This window comes from Trichosurus vulpecula, chromosome 1 (assembly GCF_011100635.1).
Source record: "Trichosurus vulpecula isolate mTriVul1 chromosome 1, mTriVul1.pri, whole genome shotgun sequence".
Classification (NCBI taxonomy): domain Eukaryota; kingdom Metazoa; phylum Chordata; class Mammalia; order Diprotodontia; family Phalangeridae; genus Trichosurus; species Trichosurus vulpecula.
This window is the reverse complement of record NC_050573.1, coordinates 331,946,841-331,965,957: the sequence shown is the minus strand read 5'-3', so window position 1 is coordinate 331,965,957 and position 19,117 is coordinate 331,946,841. Positions and strand designations below refer to the sequence as shown.

The 19,117-nt window shown below is 35.9% G+C and overlaps 1 protein-coding gene across 1 annotated transcript in view; it reads right to left on the bottom strand.

Annotated features, from left to right (window-relative positions):
* Window positions 1-301: 301 nt before the first annotated feature.
* The window catches only part of LOC118837977 (26S proteasome regulatory subunit 10B-like), a 145,243-nt gene continuing 126,427 nt past the window's right edge, over window positions 302-19,117 (bottom strand). Inside the window, exon 2 of the mRNA XM_036745149.1 lies at window positions 302-1,475. Within this exon, the coding sequence (XP_036601044.1) occupies window positions 319-1,475 (1,157 nt within the window). The 3' untranslated portion in view covers window positions 302-318. The remainder of the gene's footprint in view (window positions 1,476-19,117) is intronic.

Genomic DNA, 19,117 nt, shown 5'->3' with positions numbered 1-19,117 from the left:
TTTGGGATGAAGAAAACAAGTAAAATAATATAAAATGTCATTTAAGAAATGCTCTTTTAAAACTGATTCCTCAAGTCATCTCATTATTTTACAAATTGCCCACAAACTATTTCAAAAATTCTTATCCAACTCATCTCATTTAATTTGCTGCAATATATGCAACACTGACAAATATATGGTCTTTTGTGCCAGTACTGTACATAGAATTAAAGAATCATTACTTTATATGAAATATGCTTTCAATGAGATCATATCCAATAATACATTATTTTCCTCAACTTTATTTTTATTATGATAATATCTTTTAAGAAGTATAACTTAGACAGGTTTATAGTCTAGTTTAGATTCCAACTTCTTAGAATCAGCCACTTTTCTGACTGTTTTCATGAAATCTTCCTGTACTACAAAATCATGATCAGCACGAATTGCAAACATACCTGCTTCAGTGCAAACATTTCTCACATCTGCTCCATTAAAGCCATCTGAGAGCTTCACAATTGCTTCGTAATCTATTTCACCATGTTTTGTGATAGGACCTGCATGAATCTTCAATATGTCTAATCTTGCTTGTTCATTTGGTAAATCAATATGTATTTTTCTATCTAATCTTCCTGGACACAACAAAGCAGGATCCAATGTGTCTGGTCTGTTTGTAGCCATGATCATTTTTACTCTGTGTAAAGTATCAAATCCATCCATCTGATTCAGTAACTCCATTAGAGTTCTCTGAATTTCTCTATCAGCTGAAGTACCCTCAGAAAAACGACGGCCACCAATAGCATCTATTTCATCCATGAAAATGATGCATGGTTGGTGATCCCTGGCATAATTGAACATTTCTCTGATCAAACGAGCACTTTCCCCAATGTACTTGTCTACAATAGAACTGGATACAACCTTTAAAAAATTGCAGTCCAGCTGGCTAGCAACAGCTCTTGCCAAGAGTGTTTTTCCTGTTCCTGGTGGTCCATACAGCAAACAACCTTTTGGAGGTATTATTCCTACACGCTGGAATAACTCAGGGTTTGTAAGGGGCAATTCTATTACCTCTCTTAATTCTCTGATTTGTTCAGATAGCCCTCCAATCTCAGAATAAGAAACGTTCCCAGGGTCTTCATGAGACATGTTGTAAACCAGTGGATCAACTTCTCTTGGCAAGTATCTCATGATAGTTAGTATAGTCATATCCAGAGCAACTCTTGTCCCTGGCTTCAGCTTACTCTTGTCAAGCTGACGCCAACAACCCACAACATATCTTGGTCCATTTGTTGCTTTAACAATGAATTTTTCTTCTGTTAGTTGTTTAAGCACTTCACCCACAATCTGCCCAACACTTTGTAAGGCCTTCAGATCATTTTCAGACTTTTCATATTGCTTGGTAAGCTCTTTCAACTGTTCTCTTAACTCTTTGAGGCTCCCATCGATCTCCTTGTGCTCAAGCAGCTTCTTACGGTAGTCCTGAAGAGCCTTCGCCTCTATTTATCAATTGTTGGTCAGTCATTATTGACTTTTCATAATACTGTGGACCATACAACACATAGGGTTTTCTTGGCAAAGATACTGGAGTGGTTTTCCATTTCCTTCTCCATTAGATTAAGGCAAACAGAGGTTAAGTGACTTGCCCAGGGTCACACGAGTAGTAGGTGTCTGAGGCCGGATTTGAACTCAGGCCTTTCTGACTTTAGACCCAGCTCTCTATCCAATGAGCCACCTAGCTGCCTTGCCTATATTTAGATTTTGTTTATATTTATTAGCTGAGAGCATAAGGGCAGAGCCCAGGTGGACTAGGGGCTAAAGAGGAATAACAGGGACTCCAGCTCTAAGTAGTAGGACAGAAGCAGATATTCAAATTATTTCTTTATGTTCTTCATTCAGTACACATTATCCAGAACAGGCTATCCACTGTGGAAAGTCTAGTGTTTTGTATTATAGAAAAGTGAACAGCATACAAGGCTTCCAAAAGCATACAGCAGCTTGGTTCTGTAAATCTTTCTGACATTGCATGGGGTCCTGGCTGGTATGACTTTGGAAGGCAGGATACTGCATGTCTATGTCTCCCTAGGGGTACTGTGTAATACTCAATTGGCCATGTACTAAGTGTACATGTACTGGCCAAGACAAAGAATACATCCAAAGAGGGATCTGTGAGGTGATAACCTGGACATGATCCTTCATTTCTGAACTCAATATTCATCACTAGGGAAGGTTGCCTAGAGACAAGCATCTTTGGGACAAACTGGGTGCCTAGAGAAGTAACTGAGTGCTTTGCAGGGAAATGTTTATGGGACAAATGAAGGCTTCTCACTATCCCAGGCTCTCCAACAGGGATAAGTTCCAGGACTAGAGTAAGGGGTGTCAAGTTATTAGGAGACAGTCTATTTTTCAGAGCTAAGGCCTAGCAAGCAAGCTATGTCCTGACCTTGACATAACAACAATCCTTTGTGCTCATCCTCTGGATGATCTCACTCTCTAGCAAAATCACATAATTATTGTATTGCTTTGACTGGCATCAAGTCTTCTTGGACAAGCACCAGACAAGCTTGGACAAGTACCCATGTTCTGGGCATGAAGCCCTGCTGTGAATCAAATGTCTCATTGTTGCTGTTTCCCCTCACTGCATTGCCATAGGTACTAAGTATTGAAATCTGCCTACACTAAATCAGATGCCCCCCATAGGGATGGTCCCCATGGCACATGTGTCTAATCTGTCTCTTTGCAAGCCATTTCCTACACTTTGAAATTAAACTTCTGTCCTGACTCTGCTCTCTCTAGCCTACTCTGTTTTGCTCTGACCATCCACAGGTTAGAAGTCAGTTTGGTCTGGTTGACAGGGGACATGTCAAAGGTATAATAAATGCACTAGAACTGGAGTAATAAAAAAAAAAAAAACAACTTCCTGCGAATGCTAGAAGCAAAAAAAAAACACATTAGAATTGAAAATGCAAAGAACAGCAACAGGCTTAAGTCAAGGTTAAGGACTAACTTAGAATGAAGGGCCAAAACGAAAGTTGGTAAATAAGGAGAAAGAGGATCAAGGGGAATGTCAAGGAGCCTAGGCATGTTTCCTCAGACTGGTTTTTCTCATTGGTTTTTAAGTTGGGAGTTAGAGTGGGGGGGGGCATGGCTGAACTATTCTGCCTAACCTATCTACTTGATAAGCTGCCACTGTACTGGGGATGGCTTGCCTCATTCTTCAGAATGGGAGGAAGATCTATTGGGGGTAGAGAGATGGGGAAAGCAGTCAGCAGCAACCCTGCCCCACCCCCTTCCCAAGCTAAGAATTTAGAGTGTTAGATTTTAAATAACAAAAAGCTGGAACAGTCTTGTTTCCAGAATTATTAAAGGAAAGAGATTCTTTAAGGTTTTTCAAAATTACAATATTTTGTTATAAATGAAGGTCCAAACTTTAGCGAAACAATCTCAACAGAACTTATTCTGAAGTAAATTGGTCATGTAATATTTCCCCTCAGATTATTGACATGGGCTTAATGCATTTCCTTCAGAGTCTTGATGTTAAAGTGCACTTTGCAAGAGTTATTTTTGTATTTGTTTGAGCATTACCTCTTTTGTGACTTTGTGTAATACACTCATCTACTCATAGACACAGCAAGCACATAATTATAACCTATTAAGTTCTCATTTTTAACATGCGTCAAACATCAGTAAACAGCAAGCCTGCAGTGTAATGGTAGGGGAGCCTGCTTTTTTTATGAAACTATTCTTCAGAAGTTAAATAGATAAAGAAAAGTGCAGAATATAATTGTATGACATTGCTTTCCTTTTTTGAAACTAAAAAATTAACAAATGAAAAAATAAATTGTGTCAGTATATAAAATACTTTTATGCTCTACTGACAAAGCATGAGACATTGTCTACACATAAGCATATATAGGAATGTTGTTGGGAGATGGTTATTTTTAGTTACAACTATACTTATTATTATGTCTGCATAGAGACAGGGAGATGGGTAGGGATTGGGCTTCTGGTATTATTTGTACTAGTAGTCCCTAAGTGAGGAAACCTTTTATACCTGTGCAAATCCTTCTTTCTTCTTCAATTAACAGTTTTAAGCAGTTGCTTGGAGCACTATGAAGATGTTACTTTGGCATATCCAAGGATGTGTCAAAGATGTGTATTGAACCCAGGTTTTCTTGACTCCATTGTGAACCTTCCCCTCTTACATGAGGCCAATTGCTTTCTATTATCTGAAGAGTGGTGAAACATTAATAAATTATGTTTCTATATGTCTTTTTCCCAAAGCTAATCACTTCTTATTATCTTAAAGGCCCCTCATAAATTAGAATCCTTTAGAATTCACAGCTATTTTTAAAAAGTCTCATCAATGATTATCATCTCTGAAATTCTGTGGCATAAATATCTCTAAAATTCATTTGGCATTGATTAGACATATATATGTATATATGTATGTATATACATGTAAAATGCTGTTACGTCCTCTTTTCTAGTGTACATTTATAATCTTATCTAAATAACATTTTTTTAGCTTTAGCATTCATATCCTTTGTGACTCCACGAAACACCAAACTCTTGAAATAAATAAAACTACAAATATCCCAGAGGTCAAAAGAAAGATTCATGTAGGTCTTAAGTAGTGTACAGTTTAAGTAAGCTGCCAATTGTGGCTAGTATATGAAAGTGACATAAAAAAGACATTCTTGAAGAGATGTGTAATAATGAAAGGAAGAGGAGGAAGCAATGGGAATGAGAAATAATGTGGTGAAAGGAGAAAGATACATTGCTACCCCAAAAAAGATAGAAGAAACATGTAAAGTTCATTAAGCATATGCACAATGAAGAATTTACAAGAAAATCCTTGATATGGAATGCTTAGGAGGAGAAAGTATTGCAAGATTTTGACTGGCATTAGTACAGAAAGTAGCTATCTTTTCTCTCTCCATTTGGAAGGTAAACTACTTGAGAACAGAGACAATGTCTTACATCCCTGTCTTCCAATGTTGGGCCTTAGACTTCCTTACACAAAAGAGCTGTCCCACTAATACTGCCTGATTTTTTTTTAGTTGATTAGGTTCAATGCCTTAAGTCTTCAATCAAGGGATAACGTTTTACTTAAGTAATAACCCTTCAGAATAGAAATGGACATTAAACCATAATTAATGTCCCTATTCTTCTTTCTATAGATATTAGCTGACATTTTCTTTACTTATAATATTTATATAGATAGATAAATTTTGTTGATATCTATTCAATTTTGCTTTGAAATTGATTAAAAATCATGTTTGTGGAACAAACATATGTTTTAACCTACAAAGTATTCTTATATCCATTTATATTGTATATTCAGATAGGATTACTTGATTTATATGCAAAAGGAATCCTTTCAAAATTATAGAATGCCTGTAACTGGACCATCTTTCACTCCTGCCAGCACCATATAAGTATTAGAAATTCTACAAGAACTTCATTACACTACAGCAAAGTTAGTAGTACAGTAAAGGCATAATCCTTGAAAGATTTACATAAACCATCCTACATCTCAAGCAGATTGAGCATCTGATTTAAAGAACTGTAAATGATCTTCAGCTTTCAGGTAAGATACAAGAGGATTTGTTTCATGGCCTTTTGTGTTTTACTTATATAATATGAGTTACTATGGAAGTATTTTTAAATTATCAGAGACATTAGCAAAAGTCTAAAAAGCTCTGAAATGTTATGAATAAATGAATTATCAAGCAATAGAATATGACTAGTAGTCACATCAGTGGTTCCTGAGATATCTTGTTCTAGATTCTAGCAGAGATTCTTTATTATCTCAAGTGATCAGTATCATTAATTACAACTCTGAAACAGAAATTTTGTTGGTCTTTTGATATTTGAAGACAATATTGGCAACCATTTAACTCTCAAAATTTGCTTCAACGGGCATCAGGTGGTATGGTGTCATAAGGTGAAACTCATAATAACAATTATGAGGTCCTTGTCTCCTGGCTGTAGCCTAGGACTAATTTTGTAGGTACTTTGGAAAATTTTGAAATTCTGATATATACATCTAATTCATATTATGACACCCCTTCTGAAAAGCCAAGCTTAAAGTGATAGAAAAGTTATTAGTCTAACCCAGGTACTAATCTAATCAATCTGAGGTAAAGTAGTACATAAATCCCTGAACTTGGAATTGGGAACACCTGGATTTGAATTCTGCATCAAGTACTTATGATCTATGCAACTCTAAGCAAGTCAATTTGCTCATCAACAGGATTACTATGAGGCCAAATGAAATAATACAGTGAATGTTCTATACAAAGCTTAAAATGTAATATAATTGTAAGTTATAATTTTTTTCCTTTTAAATTTATTTATTGTTTGCAACATTCAGTTCCACAACTTTTTAAGTTCTAAATTTTCTCCCTCTCTCTTCCCACCCAAGATGGCATGTAGTCCAATATAGGTTCTACATGTAACTTCACAATAAATTTATTTTCAAAATAGTCAAGTTGTGAAGAAGAATTATAATCCATGGAAAAAAACTATGAGAAAGAAGAAATGAAACAAAAAGAGAGAGAGTAAATAGTTTGCTTCAATCTGCATACAGACTCCACAATTCTTTCTCTGAATGTGGATAGCTTTTTCCATCATGAGTCTTTTGGAGTTGTCTTAGAATCTTGCATTGCTGAGAAGAGCCAAGTCTATCAGAGTCAGTCATCACAGAAACAATATGCCTGTGGTTGAGTACAGTGTTCTCTTGGTTCTAGTCCTCTTACTCATCTCATATAAGTCTTTCCAGATTAATGTGAAGTCTGCCTGTTCCTCATTTCTTATAACACAATAGTATTCTACTACATTCATATACCACAACTTGTTCAGCCATTCCGCAATTGATGGGCATCCCTTGAATTCCAATTCTTTGCCACCATAAAAGAGCTGCTGTAAATATTTTTGTACATATGGTTACTTTTCCCACTGGCATGATCTCTTTGGGTTACAACCCTAGAAATGGTATTGCCGTGTCAAAGGGTATGCTCATTTTATAGCCCTTTGGTCATAGTTCCAAATTGCTCTCCAGAATGGTCGGTTCAGTTTACAACTCCACGAACAATGCAATAGTGTTTCAATTTTCCCACATCTCTAGCATTTATAATGTACCTGTTTTGGCATCTTAGCCAATCTAACAGGTGAGATGTGGTACCAAAGAGTTGTTTTAATTTATGTTTCTCTCATCAATAATGATTTAAAGAATTTTTCACATGATTATAGATATCTTTAATTTTTTCCTCTGAAAACTGCCTATTCCTTTCCTTTGTCCATTTCTCAATTGGGGAATGACTTGTATTCCTATAAATTTGACTCAGTTCCCTGTATATTTTAGAGATGAGGCCTTTATCAGAGACACTGTTTATAAAAATTGTTTCCCAATTACCTGCTTCCCTCCTAATCTTGGTTGCACTGGCTTTGTTTGTACAAAAATTTTCAAATTAATGTAATTAAAATGATCAACTTTGTATTTCATAATGCTTTATCTTGTTTGGTCATAAATTTTTCCCTTCTCCATAAATCTAACAGGTAAAGTACTCCTTGCTTCCCCAAATTGCTTATCGTATCAGCCTTTATATCTAAATTGTGAACCCATTTTGACTTTATTTTGGTATATGGTGGAAGATATTGGTCTATGCCCAGTTTTTGCCATACTGTTTTCCAGTTTTCCCAGCGGTTTTTATCAAACTGTGAGTTCTTATCCCAGAAGCTAGATTCTTTTGGCTTATCAAACAGTAGATTACTGTAGTCATTGACTACCGCATCTTGTGTACCTAACCTATTCCATTGATCCACCACTCTGTTTTTTAGCTAGTACCAAGTAGTTTTGATGATGACAGCTTTATAATATAGTTTAAGATCTGGTATGGCTAGGCAACCTCAACTAGCTTACTTTTCATTAATTCCTTTGATATTCTGGAACTTTTGTTCTTCCAGATGAATTTTGTTATTATTTTTTTCTAGCTCTATAATGTAATTTTTGGTAGTTTGATTGGTATGGCACTAAATAAGTAATTTAATTTAGGTAAAATTGTCATTTTCATTTTATTAATGTTTCTCCAATTAGAGAAATCTGACTTTATTTGTGTGAAAAGTGTTTTGTAATTGTGTTTATATAGTTCCTGGGTTTGCCTTGCCAGGTAAACTTCCAAATATTTTATAGTGTCTACAGTAACTTTAAATGGAATTTCTCTTCCTATCTCTTCCCATTTGTCAGTAATATATTGGAATGCCAAAGATTTATGTGGGTTTATTTTCTATCCTGCAACTTTGCTAAAGTTAATTATTATTTCAAGTAGCTTTTTAATTGATTCTCTAGGATTCTCTAAGTATATCATCATATCATCTACAAAGAGTAATAATTTAGTTTCTTCTTTGCCTGTTCTAACTCCTTCAACTTCTTTTTCTTCTCTTATTGCTAACATTTTTAGTACCAAATAAGTAATATGGTTGATAAAGGACATACTTGTTTCACCCCTGATCTTACTGGAAATGCATGTAGCTTATCCCCATTACATATAATGCTTGCCAATGGTTTTAGGTAGATGCTATCATTTTAAGAAAGACTCTGTTTCTTCCTATGATTTCCAGTGTTTCTAATATAAATGGGTGTTGTATTTTGTCAAAAGCTTTTCCTCCATCTATTGAGATATTCATATGGTTTCTGCAAGTTTTGCTGTTGATATAATCAACTACATTGATAGTTTTCCATATATTGAACCAGCTTTGCATTGCTGGAATAAATCCTACCTGATTATAGTGTATTATTCTTGAGATAAGTTGCTGCAATTTTTTGCTAATATTTTAATTTAAATGTTTGCACCTATATTCATCAGGGAAATTGGTCTATAATATTATTTCTCAGTTTTGACTCTTCCTGGTTTAGGTATTAGTGCCATATTTGTGTCTTAAAAGAATTTGGTAGGACTCCTTCTTTGCCTATTTTCCAAAATAGTCTATATAGGATTGGAACTAATTGTTCTTTAAATGTTTGATGCAATTTGCTTGTAAATCCATCTGGTTCTGAAGATTTCTTCCTAGCGAGTTAGTTGACGGCTTGTTAAATATCTTTTTCTTAGATGAGGTTATTTAAGTATTTTATTTCCTCTTCTGTTAATTTAGGCAGTTTATATTTTTTGTAAATATTCATCCATTTCTGTAAGATTATCAAATTTATGTGCACAAAATAGGGCAAAACAATTCCTAATTATTGTTTTAATTTCCTCTTCATTGGAGGTGAATTCATCCTTTTCATTTTTGATACTGGTAATTTGATTTTCTTCTTTCTTTTTTTTAATCAAATTGACCAAAGATTTATCAATTTTATTGGCTTTTTCATAAAGCCAGTTCTTGGTTTTATTTATTAGTTCTATAGTTTTCTGGATTTCAATTTTATTAATCTCTCCTTTGATTTTCAGTATTTCAAATTTGGTATTTAATTGGGGATTTTCAATTTGTTCTTTTTCTAGCTTTTTCAGTTGCATGCCCAATTCATTGATCTCCTCTTTCTCCATTTTATTCATGTAAGCATTCAGAGATATAAAACTTCCCCTAAGAACTGCTTTCACTGCATCCCATAAGTTTGGTATGTTGTCTCATTATTGTCATTCTCTTGAATGATGTTATTGATTGTTTCTATGATTTATTGTTTGATATACTAATTCTTTAGGATTAGTCTTTTTATTTTGTAATTAATTTTTAGTCTACTTTTCCATGGCCTTTTATTACAAATAATTTTATTGCATCATGATCTGAAAAGGATGTTATTTCTGCCTTTCTCCCCTGGATTGTGAGATTTTATGCCCTAGTACATGGTCAGTTTTTGTATATGTGCCATGTACCACTGAGATAAATGTATATTCCTTTCAGTCCCCATTCATTTTTTCTCCAGAGGTTTATCATATGTACCTTTTCTAAAATTCTTTTCACCTCCTTAACTTCTTTCTTGTTTATTTTGAGGTGAGATTTGTCAGGTTCAGAAACGGGGAAGTTGAGGTCCCCCATTAGTATAGTTTTGCTCTCTGTTTCTTCCTGTGACCCCCTTAACTTCTTCTCTAAGAATTTGTATGCTATACCATTTGCATATATGTTAAATAATGATATTACTTCATTGTCTACAGTGACTTTTAGCAGGTTATAATGTCCATCCTTATTTCTTTTAATTAGATCTATCTTTGATTTTACTTTGTCTGAGATTAGGATTGGTACCCCTGCTTTTTCTTTTTTTACTTCACCTGAAGCATAATATGTTCTGTTTCAACCTTTTACCTTTACCCTGTGTGTATCCCCCTGTTTCAAATGTGTTTCTTGTTAACAACATGTTGTAGGATTATGTATTGTATCCATTCTGCTATCCACCTCTGTTTTGTGGGAGAGTTCATCCCATTCACATTAACAGTTATGATTACTATCTGTGTCTTTCTCTCCACCCTATTCCCCCACTTTATACTTTTATTTCTCTCTTCTCCCTCTCCCTCCTCAAAAGACTTTTGCTTTTAACCACCACCTCCCTCAATTTTCCCTTCCTATCAATCTTCCACACTTATCGTACCCTTTTTTCCCTTACTACTTCTCCCCTCCCTTGTAATGACCCCCCCTTCACTTCTCCTTTTCCCCTTCTACTGCCTGTAGGGCACGTTAGATTTTTATACTTAACAGAGTATGTTATTTCCTCCTTGATCCAAATCCACTGAGAGTAAAATTCAAATAATGCTCTTCTCCCTCCCTTTTTTCCCTCTACTATAATATGTTGAGTTATGATGGTTGCTCCCCATACAAATCATGCAAAACTTACCACTTAATCTTGACAAGTTTACTGATTCCAATAAACAAGGGGTTGATAATTAGATAGGTGATACATTTAACTAAATATACTCATTTTTATTTAGAGTATTAATAATTAGCATGTTCTTGTTCAGTTATATCTTAATCTTCATGACCTTATGAATAATACCATCCACGAGGCTTTCTTAGCAAAGATATTGGAGTGGTTTGCCATTTCCTTTTCAATGAAGACTTGCCCAAGGTCACACTTTTACTAAGTGCTTGAGGAGAGATTTGAACTCTAGGCTTCCCAAATCCAGGGGCAGTTCCCTCTCCAGCGAGCCATCAGGGTGCCTCAATAATTAGTATAGTATATGGGAAACCATGAAAACAGGTAGGTATAGATGAACAGAATAATATGTAGGTCAAATGACTGTTAACAAATAGAAATGAATTTTGCATTGAAAAAGATTAGAACACTGACAAGATGCTTGTCTGAAGCAAACTCAGTAGAAGCTGGAGATGGGCAAATATGGGCAAATTTTTAAAGAAAAAAAGCACCCTCAAAAATAAATGTAGAAAATGGATAAAACTCCTCAGTTCTCTCCTATCAAATACCTATAGAATGACAAGGTACTACACATCTCACTTGGTCCCTGCTTCTTCAAAAGACACTGTTTTATGGCTCCAACACTTCATCATTCACTATTTATTTATTAAATATATTTATTTATTAAACACCTTCTACATGCCAGGCACTGTGCTTAGCCCTAGGGATACAAAGAAAGGAAAAACAAAACAAAACAAAACAAAATCTCTACTCTCATGGAGCTCACAGTCTAATGGGAGAGTATATGGGGAAAAAAAACCTAGGTATAAAGGAGATACAAACAGGATAAATTAGGGATAGACCCAGATGAAAGTAATAGGGATGATTAGGAAAGGCTTCTTGCAAAAAGTAGAGCTTTATCTGACACTTAAAAGCAGACAGGTCACCTAGGAGGCAGAGATAAAGAGGATGAGAGTTCCAGATGGGGCACTGCCAGTTAAAATGCTCGGAGTCAGAAGATACAGTGCAAATAACAGCAAGAAAAAACATTGTCACTGGATTGTAAAATAAGTAAATTGAGGTGAATGAGGTGTTGCAGGGCTGAAAATGTAGGAAGAGGACAGGTTATGGTGGACATTAGATGCCAAACAGGGGATTTTATATTTGATCCTGAAGGTAAGAGGGAGAAACTGGAGTTTGTTGAATAGGTGGGTGACATGGTCAGACATGTTCTTTAGGAAGATCAATTTGATAGAAGACAGACTGGAATGGTGAAAAAATTGTGGCAGTAGAGGATGCTGGGAAGATGGCAGAGTAGGTCAGAAAATTCCAAGCTCTCAAGATTTTCCCCCACAAAAGAGTTAAAATAGCACCTTAGGGCAAACAAAGTGTGGGTAGAGAAAAAGAAGAATAGAGGCACAACCCAGGTTTTCCTGGACAGTTTGAGAAGATCTGAAGAGAAATCCCAGGACTAGGTTTGGTCCCCTCAAGGAGTAAACACCTTAACAACAAGCCGGGAAGCGGTTTAAACAACTAGCAGCAAGCCCCAGGGTTAGTTGGTGTGAGAAGCTGTCTCTGCACCAGACACTGGGACTTTTCACCCCAGAATAGTGAGGGGAGTCCTGCATTTAGCCCAGGAAGACTGGGGGAACCTCTCCTGACAAGGAACGTCAGACCCAGCTGTGCTCCGAAGAGCAGTGGGGTGGAGAAGAAAACAGCACACACCCAGTGAGTGCAGAAGCAGTGGGGTAGAAAGCGCCTGGCTGTGGACACTCACAGAAGGTTGGAGTTATGGCTTTGGTTCCTGGCTAGAGGAGAGAACTAAAGATCTGGTGCAAGAGGCACCAGTTCCCATACCCCAGGGCTACAGGAGATTATAAGAAGCAAGTTATTACTACAAAAAAATGCACAGGAAGGGAGAAAGAATCCAACTATAGAAACCTATTACAGGAATAGAGATGACCAGGGTTCATCCTCAGAGGAGGATATTGAAGTAAAGAAACCCCTGAAGAACAACGTGAAATGGTCACTTGCCCAAAAAGAATTTATAGAAGATCTTAAGAAAGACTTTAAAAATCAAATGACAGAGATGGAGGAAAAACTAAAAAACGTAAAAATAATCCAAGAAAAACAAGCAGATTATGAAAGGAAAATCAATCAATTAGAAAAGGTGATCCGGAAACGCGAGGAAAATGACACCTTGAAAATTAGAATTGGGCAAAGTGAAGCCAGTGAAATTATAAGAGATCAAGAAATAATTAAACAAAACATGAATAATGAAAAAAAGAAGGGAAAGTGAAACATCTTGTAATAAAAACAACAGATTTGGAGAATAGATCAAGAAGAGAAAATATAAAAAATATTGGAGTAACTGGAAGTCATGATCAAAAAAAGAATCTTGATACAATAATACAAAAAATAATTAAAGAATATTGTCCTGAAGCATTGGAACAAAGCAGAGAAGTAGAAATAGAAAAAAATCATCACACACCATTTTAAAAGACATCCTATGAGAAAAACTCATAGAAATATCATAGTCAAATTTTGGAACCCCCAGGATAAAAGGACAAAATATTAAAAGCATCAAGATTAAAATAATTCAAATGTGATGGTGCCACAATTGGAATTACACAAGACCTAGCAGCAGAGACTTTAAAGGAGTGCAGGTCTTGGAACACAACATATCAAAGAGCAAAAGACCTGGGGCTCCTGCCAAAAATATCATATCCTTCAAATTTCAGTATTATATTGAATGGAAAAAGTAGACATTTGACAAACCCTCTGACTTTCAAGACTTTGTTAAAAAAATATCCTCAACTTAATAGAAGATTCAACATACAAGGACCAAGAGAAACATAAGGTACACACCTAAGACTGACTATAAGGGATTCATAAGAGCAGATTGCTTACCTTTTATTTAACATAAGATGTAAAATGTATGTCTAACATCCTTATTAATAATTGTCAAGCTCATAAGAAAGAGGGGAATAAACCTGACTATGATATGAATTTAAAAAGTAAAACCATTTAGAAACAACTAAAAACAGTAACTATTTTATACAAAAGAGGTGCAAGAAGAAAGGATACAGAGGATTAAATAGGGAGGAGAGCTGGCGGTCCTGGTGGCCTACTTTCATCAGGAATGGGTATGGAAGGGAACAATACATGTGTATTTAGAAGAGTGTAGAAGTCTTCTAAATTCAGAAGAAATAAAATGGTAGGGGTTTAGTGAGGTGGGAAAGGACAAGGGATGGATGAGATCAGGAGAGAGATTTTTAGAGGGGAGAATGAGGGAATAGGCAAAGGGAGTTTAGACCAATGGGAATGGGGGGATAGGGTAGGGATCCTTAGAGGGGGGAAGGCAAGTAATAGCAGTGATTGGTGGAGGAGGGGGGTAGGCAAGTAATAGGAGGGCAAGGTAGTGGGTAGAAGTAAAGTAGAGGAGACAGGAAGGATAGGAAATGAAAGATATGTACAAACATAAAAAAAACATATCAGGAGTAGATTATGTTTGGGAAAGTATATGTCTATATACTCATGTATATATATATATATATGTGTGTGTGTGTGTGTGTGTATGTATATATCTGTATATCTATATATCAAGAAATATCTAAATTATATGGTAGCCTTCTAAAGAGGATAGGGGAGAGAAAAAAAGAACAAATTTAAAAAGTGCACAGCAGAGAACAAACGAAAACACAAGGAAGCACAGATGGACAATTCTCAACACAAGGTGTACTATTTATCATACAGGTTTTTTTGAAATGAAAATTTATTGTTACATATTTTGAATCCTCTCCTATGTTCAGCTACGCACATGACATGCTTTTTTTTCTTTCTTACTTTACATTTAAGTTGCAATATTTGAGTTTACAGTATGTTTTTATTTCTGTTTTGTATTTGTGTTCTGGTAAAATAAAAAACTGTTTAAAAATTGTGGCAGAGGGATCACTTGATAGACTGTTGGAGTAGGCCAGGGCACGAAGTGATGAAAGCCTGAACCAGGGTGTTGGCAGCATCAAAGGAGAAAAGGGTACATACATGAGAGATGTTTCAAGGTAGAAAATACAGGACTTTACAACTGATTGGCTATGAGGGGTTAAGGAGACAGAGAAGTGAAAGATACTACCTGTTTCTTTTGTTTGATGTGTGTGTGTGTGTATGTGTGAGAGATAGCAAGCAAGAAAGAGAGGTAGGGAGAGAGGGAAGGGGGGAGAAAGAAAGAGAGAGAGGGAGGGAGAGAGAGAGAGAGAGAGAGAGAGAGAGAGAGAGAGAGAGACAGAGAGAGAGAGAGAGACAGAGAATGAGTATGGGGGACCATTAAGACAGTCCTGGACAGCAATAAGAAAATTAGAAAGAGAGGAGGATTTAGGGGAAAACAATGAGTCTAGTTTTAAAAATGTTGAATTTAAAACATCTATGGGAAATCTAGTTAAACATGTCCAATAAACAGTGGGAGATGTGAATCTGGAGGTCAGAATAAAAGTTAGGGCTGGGCAAGTAGATCAGAGCATCATCTGCATAGGAATGATATTTGAATCCATGGGGGATGATGAGATCACAAAGTAAAATTGTATTTAGTGGGAGAAAAAAAGAGGGCCCAGGATGAGCCTTAAGAGGACACCATTACTTATCAGTATGAACTGAATGAAGATTTAGCAAAGAAAGTGAGGAGTGTTCAGTGCTTGCATATCAGTTATAGACCTTTTGCTTGTGAAGTAGCCTTTGTGTTCCCTACCCATACCTATATTGAGCTTCATTTCAGGGCTGCAAGAAGGGAGAGGAGGATTTAAAAAGCGATTGAACTACTCTTCTGGATAGATAGGACAATAGATGCAAATACAGATGATGGAGAAGGACAAAACACAAAATTTACTTGTCATCATTATGATATCCATTCCCTTCTCCCTGATGATTTTTCCCCCAGACCATCCATCACCCTTGCATAGGTGTAGCTCCTTCCTTCACTATTTCAGCTGATTGGTGAACCGGTTCATCTCTCTACTACCCTCAAATTCCTTGCACCCTGGTCTTATTTATGATCATGTCTTGCCAAATTACAACTCTGTATTACTTCCACTGTTCACTCCTTCACTATTTTTTACGTGCTGCTGAACAGAACTAAAAGAAATAGCAAAACCCTACTGACTAAGTACATTACAAATTTATGCTATCTAATCCCAATTGGACCCTCAGTGAAGCAAGGGAAAGATATCCTTGCCTCGGTCTTTCAGCATTCCATTCTTCACAGCAGCTGTTTAAATCTACTAGTTTTACCTCAGAACTCAATATCTCCGCATCCAAACCCTTCTCCCTTCCTGTCATTCATTCCACAAATACAATCCATTGACAAACATTGGAATTTCTATCTGTACAACATCTCTCATATTTCACCTTCTCTGTACTTAAATAGCTGCTGTCTTTGCAAAGGCACTTATCATCTCTACTCTCCACTATGTCAACAGCCAATGGGTTGGTGTCCCTGCCTCAAATCTCCCCCAGCTCCAAACTAACCTCCACTCAACTACCAAGGTCTAATCATGCCATCCTCCTTCTCAGTGAGATCCAGGAATTCCCTATTTATTTCCAAGTTCAAATTTAAATTCCTTTACTTGGCATTTTAAAATCACAACTTGGTTCCTTGTACCTTTCCAATAATCTGCAATTTTACTTCCCTACAAATATTCTATGTTATAGCTACACTGGCCTACTTGCAAGAACTCTAATATATGACTCCATTTCCCTTCTGCAAGCTCTTTACCTGACTCTTTTGCACCCTCAACAAACCATTATGTTTTCCAGGCTTCCTTAAAGATGGTTCAAATTCTACCTCTTATACTATGATTCTTCCCAGTGCCCCCAAATTGCCAGTTCCATCTTCTCCAAAATTACCTTCTATTTACTATGCATATATCTTGTATAACCAAATTTTTAACACAATATCTCTCACACTAGAATGTGTACTGCATGAGGACAGGGACTGTTTTTATCCTTCTTTATAGTTCCAAAACATAGTAAGTGATTGTTCAGTGAGTCACATACTAGTTTTCTTAAAGAAAATCATCTTCATATATGAATGGAAAGTACACAGAAAACAGAACAAAATCAGTTTCCTCTTTATGTCTTCTCCTTATCTTACATTAACACTTTCTTTAATTCTGCAAAGCAGAACAGAAATGAGGATTTTTACACACATACGCACACACACATACGCACAGGCACATACACACACTCAAGAATCTGTAGGATACACTGCTTACTTTTCCCTCTAATTTTATACAACAAATTCAAAAAATATTCTGAAGCCTTTCTTGGCTGTATTTTCTACCAAAGTTCTTTTTGATCTTTTCTGTGCATGAAAACAATACTTTAATTTCCTTTTTTCTTATTTTCTTCTTCCTTTTGCCCTATTTTGATAACCCTACAATTAGCTTCTCCTTCCCTGGACTCTGACTCATATTGCTCCTCATGCAGAGATTCTATCCCTTCTTTATCTTTCATCTTTCACTCCCAATCCCTCCAATCCAATGGAATATAGTGTAGTTAATTACTGTGTAGGTAGGCACCAGAAGAAACTCTTGAAAAGAAAAATGTCAGATAGGGCATTGAATACCATGATAAATAAGGAGATAGTGAAAGAAAAATCTAACTGCCCAAGTCATTAAGGTCAGGTGAATGATATCTCATGATACTAAGGGTATAATAGTGGAAAAAATACTGAGCTAGAGGCACAGGACCTGCATTTGAATTCTGATTCTGCCACTTTTACTACTTGTGTGACCTTAAACAAATTGCAAACTCTCTGTGTTTCTGTTTTTCTCTGTAAAATTACAGTGTTGATTGGATAAAATGACTTTTAATATTGCCTCCATTTCTAATTCTATTTTATTAAGAACTGACAATGTTTAACTTATGAATTAAGTGATCAGAGTTATCTCTGAATTATCATGGATAATGAAAGTGCTACAAGATTGGACGACAAGGGCAAATATTCTGATTTTTTTAAAAAAGGAAGAGGGGGATAATAGAGTGCAAGCAATATGCCACTGAATTTGACTTCAATTCCTGGAAAAAAAGAAAATTCAATTAAAGGGGTGATTTGAAAACATCATGACCACTAAGAATATAGTGCACGTCTGTATAAATAATCCAGCTATTAGCTTCTGTGGGGGTGTAAGATCCACCAACAACCAGCACCCAGAAAGCTGCCAACATAGGTCCTTTTTGATCTGTTTTACTTAAGGTAAGCAACATTAAGGGGTTAAAAATTTTACTTTAATCCAGCATACAAATAACATCCACCTAGTTCAGAGGAAAAAAGTAAGCATCCTGAATTACAGACCGAATACAATTAGTAGTTATCAACATCTGAGTGTTCAGCTCATTACAAGGATCACATGCCACTCTTGCTGTGGCTAAGAGCTCCAAGACAGAATGCTATCTTCTGTGCTTATATAGCCTGTTCAGGGCCCCAAGGGCCCCAACGGCCCTGACCTCACTCAGGCCTGGTGTGGAAAAGTTCTCCACCCTCAATATCACATCAGATACAAATCAATCAATGACTCCCAATTGTCCTTGTGCTGAGAAATACAAAAACATCACATTTTATCTGCCCCATTCAAACAAAAGCCAGAATCTTTAAAGGTCAACAGCAAAAGGTCCCACCTTAATTACTATTACAACATCACACCATGCTAATCACTTGTTTTGGAAAGTGTTATTGGACTGAAGGATCTGAATCTATACAATTTACTTAAATTGCATTAAAGCAATTAATAATGTTTCTTATGCTAGTCTTATTGACATGGTGAGATGGGTGTTAGATAATATTACATTTTGTTGGCTTTTGAATAAGATGATTGAACAGTTTTAAAGGTCCAATATCAACTTAGACAATTGTAGTGAAGGTTCCCCAGGCATCTTGTTTGATTCTTTGTTGTCTAATATTTTTATTAATAACTTAGATCAAACTATCAAAGTTTTCCTTAACAAATTTAGATATAGAAAAAAAAGTTGAAATGGATAGCTAATGCACTGTATTAGAATCAGGTTCCACCTCCCTCTTAAAAACTCATTGATAAACTAGGATATTGTAGTAAGATCAAATTTAATAGTGATAAATTTAAAATGTTAATCTTAGATTCAAAAATCAATTTCATAAGTTCAAAATTTCAGATTGTATAGCTTACAGAATTTGACAGTCAGTATGGTGAAAAAAATTCTTGAGATCACATCATAAAACAATAGTAGCTGGGGCTGTTTATGTTGTAGGAAAGAAGAGTTGGAGGAAAA